At 44.7% G+C, this 8204-nt stretch overlaps 1 protein-coding gene across 1 annotated transcript; it reads left to right on the top strand.

Moving 5' to 3' along the window:
• Positions 1 to 1845: 1845 nt before the first annotated feature.
• LOC123425595 (tubulin alpha-1 chain) lies at positions 1846 to 5230 on the top strand. The gene is made up of 5 exons (XM_045109284.1): positions 1846 to 2160; positions 3045 to 3259; positions 3353 to 3552; positions 3990 to 4498; positions 4615 to 5230. Exons 1-5 carry the CDS (start codon positions 2048 to 2050, stop codon positions 4928 to 4930), a joined length of 1353 nt encoding a protein of 450 aa, XP_044965219.1. The 5' UTR covers positions 1846 to 2047; the 3' UTR covers positions 4931 to 5230.
• Positions 5231 to 8204: the final 2974 nt, after the last annotated feature.

Raw genomic sequence — 8204 nt, 5'->3', positions numbered from 1 at the left:
TCCTCGTGACTCTTCGGCAATCCGTTGTACGACCTTCCCCGACTTTCTTTTCGATTGTTGTCGAGCCCGAGGCCCTAGAGAGCGACATTTTTATTTCCGGGCTTGCCTGCTGTAAGTTTATTTAGGTCTCTTTCCCCGTTGAGAGTTCAAACCTTACCATTGTGGTGGCTAACATTAACTTGGCCTATGAGAAGGACTCAGTTTCTCAGACTCCCAAAAAATATGGAACTTTCTCTGTAAATCTATGCATGCTAAGTTAGTTTGTGACCCTAAGGTGAATTTCGCTAAAGCTCTTTGGGTGGCAAGGATGCCGCTAAAAGTTCGCATCTTTTATGGCAAGCTGCCATCGATAAGATTCCTTCGGCCATTAACCTGCATAAGAGGCGTGGTCCTGGCAATGGGTGTTGCTCCCTTTGTGTTAGCCCAGAAATTGCTAACCATCATTTTCAAATGTCGTCGACCCATTTTTGTGGAGTTGTGTTATGGAATGTTTTGGTATCACACTGAACCCGACCTCCATGAACAATATCCTAACTCTTATGAGCCAATGCCACAAGCAACAGAGTCGCTTAGCGTGGTGAGTTTTTGGAGTCTTAGCCTGGATGCTTTGAACTATTCTTAACAAATTAGCCATCAAAGAAAGTATCCCATGCTCGCATTGCTAGCTATGTTTTCAAATGAGCTCTTTTCTTTCAGCAATAGCGTGCTCCCAAGAGGACGAAAGGATAGTAAGCGGGCAACAAAAACATCCAGTGACGGAGCTAGCCGGAAATCATTGTGGAAACAAACACAAATCATCGGTGTTTGGTTGGGGCGAGGGGGAGAATGTTAAAAAGAATATAATCCAGGGGTCCCTAAAAAGTTCTTCAGAAATTGATTCGGGTAGCCCTCCCCTCCAACATAGCTCCGCCGGTGCAAACATCGTCGTCAAGCTTAAGCACCTTCATGCCGCTTACAGGGACGTCAAAGATAGATAGGTTGTTCGTGTATGTCTATTTAAGCTCCTCTTGTAGTTGAGCTTTGTATCCCATTTACGTAACCATCGTTGCAATCTTGAACTTTGTTACCTTGTCGTTGGGTTTTAAAATTCAAAGTCGAGCATTGCTCGTGCCTGTTTCTAAAGAAAGAAAAAAAGAAAGAAAGATTTACACTTTTTTAGGGAAAGAAAGATTCACCCTTGATCCCAGGGATGGCATTACGTTCACTCATCATCATTTTCGTATTTTCAATGATGTATGTTGCTGGTTTGATTAATGGATCCACATGCCTTTTTCCAAAAAAAAAAATGAATAGGAGAAAGATGTCCCTAAAACAAAATGGCAGCATCCGATTCCTTGTCTCTCCGATTCATTTTAGTTTTCGTTGTACGTGTAATGTTTCAATAATTTTTTTAGTAGAGTACAATCGAAGTCGTTTACATACACAAGCGTACAGATTAAGCCGGCACATCATCTTAAAATTAACGAAATCGTCACTGACGTCTTCGTTGTCGATGAAAATGTCTCCTCTCACTGAAAAAACATCACCGAAAAACCTGTAATAAATTTAAAAAAACAAACACCAACGTCAAGTCTGAAACTTAAAGTCTGATGGAGAAGGGATATCACGGTCCTATCGATCAAACCACGGATTGCTTTGAGTGATGATTCGATTTTAGGGACGTGACGATGACCATGCATGCGCGGCAGTTACAGTTATCGTCGCTCGTCGACCCGTTTTCGTTCGTGAGCGGCATTTACTCCAGGAAACGTGACCGCCATCGGTAACTGAACAGAACGGGGGCCGGGCCGGCTCACGTGAATCACGTCCACGGACGGAGCATCGGCTCACGTAAAAGGCAACCGCTCCCTCCATCCCCGACGCTGCGCCCGCAAACTGCCCGATCTCCTCCACTTCTCCCCTCCTCTCTCATCGCCCCCTTTTATCTCCCGATCTCACACATTTTGGGAAGGGAGAGAGAAGCAGAGGAGGCCATTCTTTACACCCAAGAAAGCCCGGAAGAGAAGGCGAGGGGCGAGGAGGAGGAGGAGGAGGAGGAGGAGACGAGATGAGGGAGATCATCAGCATCCACATCGGCCAGGCCGGGATCCAGGTCGGCAACGCTTGCTGGGAGCTCTACTGCCTCGAGCACGGCATCAATCAGGATGGCACCATGCCCAGGTACATACGTGCGTGATCCTTCTTGGATCCCCATCCGCAAACGCATTCCGTCCATTAACGTCGCGAGGCGCTGCGGGTTATTGGCCGTAAATCACGGTTAAATTGACCCTGAATTCCTGTTTTTCTCTTATAATATAGTAGTGTTTTTACCTCTTTCCCCCCTCTTTTTTCCCCGTAAATTGTACGAATTGCGAATGGGGATTGCGGTAGTTCTTTTTTTCCTGAATCATCATCATGATCCGTCAGCCTGTACTTCCCGTTTGGACATTGCGATACGTTTATGTGGAGGGATTTTTTTTCTTTCATTTTCATTTTGTTGGTTGTTGAGAGATCGGCGACAACACGAGGAGACGTGCGACGTTTCAATCAAATTACAAGTTCTCCTAGGTCCTCTGTACTCTTTCAGTTCATGCATGTTCTGTTTCTGTTATAGACCGGACAGACGTCGTGTTCTTTTGTAGACTGTACTAAAAATTTGTAGGCACGTACCACGAGACGGTTGCTAGTTTTTATCCCTTTTAAGACGCGAGATCCGAATTTTTTGACAATGGTACTGCGACGCTTAATAAATGTTTTTTTGGAAATGTGGTGTTTCATAAATACTCCTAGTATCGTAGCAATGGAGCTATGAGTACCGGACTGAGCACGGATTGAAGAGTTTACCGGCTAGCTACTAAAAACGGCATCCTCGGGGAGGATTTGTTTTGTTGATTTGGTCCAATGCTTATTCCAGAACCATTAATAATTACGCAGACTGTACCCTGTTCCTATTGTCTCAGAATAAGTATTGATTGAAACATGGATGTAGATAAGTTAGTTCAAAGATCAGTGCTTAGGCTTCTTCCAATCCATGTATTAATGCTGCTTTATGGTTGATGGTTCAGTGACACCACGGTTGGGGTTGCACACGATGCGTTCAACACGTTCTTCAGTGAGACCGGTGCGGGCAAGCACGTGCCGAGGGCCATCTTCGTCGACCTTGAGCCCACTGTCATCGATGAGGTGCGCACCGGTGCCTACCGCCAGCTCTTCCACCCGGAGCAGCTCATCTCTGGGAAGGAGGATGCCGCCAACAACTTCGCCCGTGGCCACTACACTGGTAATTCATCTTACATTTCTGTGATCCCTATTGAAATTCAAGTCTACTGCGATTATGAATGCATCCAGTTCTGATTATATTTGTGTGATGCAGTTGGAAAGGAGATCGTAGATCTATGTCTGGATCGTGTACGCAAATTGGCAGACAATTGCACCGGGCTGCAGGGATTCTTGGTGTTCAATGCTGTCGGTGGTGGAACTGGATCAGGACTGGGTTCTCTGTTGTTGGAGCGCCTCTCGGTTGATTATGGCAAGAAATCTAAGCTTGGATTCACCATTTACCCTTCCCCACAGGTATAACTTGTTCATGTACCATTATCGTGTTAATGTGTGTGTTGTTTCAGAAAATTCGAGTGTACTATTAAGTCTTGTTTAATTTTGTATTCTGAGAGGATGTTGTCTTTAAGCTAGCTCTTTCATCATTTCTAGATATTTCAATAGAATATGTGAAAAAGCTAAAATGCTAATGCTGGCGTAGAATTGGTTACTCAGAGCCCTGATTATATATGGTATCTGTAAAGCATGCACTACTTATGAGCCAACATTATTCCATAGCACTGTACCTACCTGTCCATGTGACTGGACTGTGGACCATTCAGGGTGTTCATGTGAGTAGGTTATCTGCATCTTAGCTGTTGTGGGGACAGTATGGATAGATATGATATGTTGTTACATTATTTGCAGCTCAGCCTATCTTTATCCCTTTTATCTTATGCCACTCTGTATTTCAGGTCTCAACAGCTGTTGTAGAACCATACAACAGTGTCCTCTCCACTCACTCTTTGCTTGAGCACACCGACGTTGCGGTCCTCCTAGATAACGAGGCTATCTATGACATATGCCGGAGGTCTCTTGACATTGAGAGGCCAACCTACACCAACTTGAACAGGCTGATATCACAGATCATATCTTCTCTTACCACCTCCCTGAGGTTTGATGGTGCCATCAATGTGGATGTCACAGAGTTCCAGACCAACCTTGTCCCTTACCCACGTATCCATTTCATGCTTTCGTCGTATGCCCCTGTTATCTCTGCCGAGAAGGCTTACCATGAGCAGCTCTCTGTGCCTGAAATCACCAATGCTGTCTTTGAGCCCTCAAGCATGATGGCCAAGTGTGACCCTAGGCATGGAAAATATATGGCCTGCTGCTTGATGTACCGTGGTGATGTTGTTCCCAAGGATGTCAATGCCGCGGTAGCAACCATCAAAACCAAGAGAACTGTCCAGTTCGTCGACTGGTAAGCTGTCTTTATCGCGTTATTAGTTGCGCTTATATTATTTATCATGCGCAGCTATCCTCTTAAAAGTTGACACTTGACTGTCTAACTAACATATTTATGCTGCCATCACAAAGGTGCCCTACCGGGTTCAAGTGTGGCATCAACTACCAGCCACCTTCCGTCGTCCCCGGAGGTGACCTGGCAAAGGTTCAGCGCGCCGTGTGCATGATCAGCAACAACACCGCTGTCGCCGAAGTGTTCTCGCGCATCGACCACAAGTTCGACTTGATGTACGCCAAGCGTGCGTTCGTGCACTGGTACGTCGGCGAGGGAATGGAGGAAGGTGAGTTCTCGGAGGCTCGTGAGGACTTGGCCGCCCTCGAGAAGGACTACGAGGAAGTTGGCGCCGAAGGCGCGGACGACGAGGGCGACGAGGGCGATGACTACTAAGTAGCTGGTTAATAAGGTAGTTGGCTGGTTAATGATTGGCTTTGATCTGTATACTCGGTAATTTGGTTCCGTTGCGTTACATATTGATTGCTGTTATGCGTGTTTCCTTTCCTGTAATGTACTGAAGATGTTGTTAGGGTGGCCATGATTGTTGATACCCCATTTCCACATTTTGGCTTTCGATGCTACTCGTCCCGAGTTTGGTGTGCATGCGCCATTCTGAGCCGATCTGCAAATATTTGTATGCTCTCTAATGTACTGTGCCATGTTAGTACCACGGAGGTTTCTGTTTATTGACTATATGCTGAGTGCACATGCCCCTTGTATGTCTGAACCACTGAAATGTGGAAATCCTGATAAGGTTTGCATCTTGTAGCCATCCTATTTCTGCTACGTTTTTTTTAAGGATCAGATCAATTATAAAAGTTCACCGAAAGTACAAAGCATCTAAAAACATAATAAAAAAATACATTAAAATTCCAAGATCGTATACCTGCTACCTTTTGAAACCAAGATCGTTAACCAAGCTTACTCATTTGCTAAGGTGACAACTTTGGGGGAGTGTTTCGATCTGTACACACGACAGAATCTAACGACCTGACGCCAGTGCGGTTGGTAAATTCCGTAGATCGCTGATAAAAGATTTCCCAAGTGTTCTGCGAGGTAGGCACCAACCGTGCCACTAGCCAACTTATGAACACAAAGTGTCTTTTAGTTGGCGACGGTTCCTCTTTTTTTCTTGAAAAAAGTCATATATTAATCCTTACGAACACACTCATAGAGAATAAATAAATTACAATCAATTCTCTGGGAGTGCTAACATCTCACCTTACCGGAAGTCGGCCTGACCTCATGCCTGGGCTCGCTAGGCCGGTTATATCATGGGCAGGTCAATTAGCTCGGCCCATGATCCTACAACATGATAGACCCCAAAGGTTTGGAGTACAAGACAAGGCAAATGGCGTCCACACTTACATTGTGCCATGCTATCCGACTTGGAGGCTTTCCCTTCGGCCAAGCTGAAGTTGCTAAGAGGCTTATTGATTTGATGCCAACATTTAGGGGTGTCAATATTGAACAAGCTAACAATTGGCAAAAGCAAAGTTTCAAAAATTTGTTAACATTTTCCGAGCTTGATAAGAAAAGTTGGCAACAAGCCAATACGGGTACTTCACTTGAGCTCAGCTTGGAGGCTCTCGCTTCAACCCATGAAAGTTGATAAGAGGCCCATTGACTTGATGCCAACATTTGGCATTGTCAATATTTTCTAAGCCAGCAATTGGCAAAAGCAAAGTTGCTAAAATTTGATAAGTTTTTGTGAGCTTGATAAGAAAAGTTGGAAACAAACCAACCACTAGCTAATATTTCACAATTCCCAAATTTTTGCATTAAATCAATTATGCTCTATCTCAATTCAAGAGGGTGATACAAATCACATCGCTTACGTCACAACCCCTGGTGGGCCAGACCGCCTCAGCTGTGCCCTCCAGTAGTAGAGTCGCCAAGCAACTGCATAGTTTTGTTTTTTATATATTTTTTACTTTATTTCTTATTTGAGATGGTTAATTTTAATTTAGAAAGTCATGAATTATAAAAAATGTTTCAATAATTTTAAAAAAATCCATGATTTTTCAAAAGATCCATGAATATGAAAAATACAAGATTTAAAGTATCTTCACGAAGTTTGTGAATCAGCATGAATTAGATTATAAATGTTCACAGATTTCAAAAATGTTGAAGGATTTGTTTTCTGAACAATCCAACAAAAAATCATGCAGTCAAAATAATCTCAGAAAAATCGTTTACAAAATTTCGAACCATTTTGTGTTTATAAAAATGTTCAATAATTTGAGAAACTATTTCCATAGTTTAAAGATTTTAGTGTTTCAAACATAAGAATTCAATAAAATAGAAATGAAAAGAAGAAAATAAAACAAAATATTAAAACCAAAAAAATCAAAAGAAAAAAAAAAGAAAAAACAATTAGAAACCATCAGAGGATACCCAAGGAAAAAGAAATGGATTGTAAGAGCAACTCTAGCAGATCCCGTATCCCGTCTCGGCCCGGAAAATAACCGCCAAAATGTGGGTCGGGGCGGAAAAAACCTGCCCGATCAGACCCCGCATCCCACCCCGGCCCGCAATTTTTTTTGCGAGGCGCGGCAAAATCTCGGCCCCAACCCGCGTATTCGCGGGTTCCCCCCTCGCCGCTGCGGTGCCATGCATATAAGCGGGAAGCAGTTGGTGGGGGACATTTCAGCCCGCGCTTTCCCACACACCAACCACCTCCCCTCTCCCCCCTTCGCCCAAGATTCCGGTGAAATCAGCCGGCAGGAGCTCGCACAAGGCCTCCCCTCCCCCCTCCCCCCCTAGCCCGCTAGTCGCCGGATTTGCGGAACTGCGGACCTTCATCGCAGGGCCGCCGGATTTGGCTTTTGCCTGCCGCCGGTGTCTGCACCAAGCGATGGAGTGGTCGGGGAGCATCTCCCGCAGCCCCGGCAAGGGCGCATCAGCGCATGCAGGGACGGGTTCGTCTTCCCGGCGCCGCCGATGATTTGCGGGCATGGATTCGTCCGGACGTCCACCGGGCTCGGCGCTCGCGCAACGATTCTGTGGCTCGCCGTTGCCGCTCATAGAGTGCGACGACTGCACGCGGATAGTGCTGCGGCTTACTTCGGGCATGCCGAACCACCACGGATGGGTGTTCAAATGCAAAAATGACAGGGTATGTGCACTTGCGATATCTCATTCTTTGGTTCAATTGCGGATCCTCATTCCGAACATGGTTATTCTTTTGTGCAGGAATATGGATGCTCATTTTGGTTTTGGGAAGGCGAATACATTGATTTATTGATAGAAAGAAAGTTAATAGATGTCGATGCACTCCTTAGTAGAATAAAAAACAATGATGCGGCTGCATATGCAACGTCTACTTCTTCCGAACCAAAGATGAAGAATGAAGAATGCAAGATGAAGAATACACAGATCAATAATGAGTGCATGGAGGAGATATTGCTTCAACTAGTTGGAGCAGTTATGGAAGTTGGAAATCTTCTAAAATGCATACTTGTGGTTCTTGTTTTCTTTGGTCCTGCTATTTTAGCAAAGATGTGGTGATGTCTTATGTATCCAAATGTTGTTGAAAAAGCAAAGAAATGCATTATTCTAGCAAAGATGTGGTGCAAATTTAGGTTTTCCGGGCCGGGAGGAGCTGTGCCACATCAGACCCCGCAAAGCCGACCCGTAAAAAAGCATATTTCGCAAATATGTTTTT

Source organism: Hordeum vulgare, chromosome 2H (assembly GCF_904849725.1).
Source record: "Hordeum vulgare subsp. vulgare chromosome 2H, MorexV3_pseudomolecules_assembly, whole genome shotgun sequence".
NCBI lineage: Eukaryota > Viridiplantae > Streptophyta > Magnoliopsida > Poales > Poaceae > Hordeum > Hordeum vulgare.
Note: the sequence above shows the minus strand (reverse complement) of the source record. Positions and strands in the feature narration are given on the sequence as shown.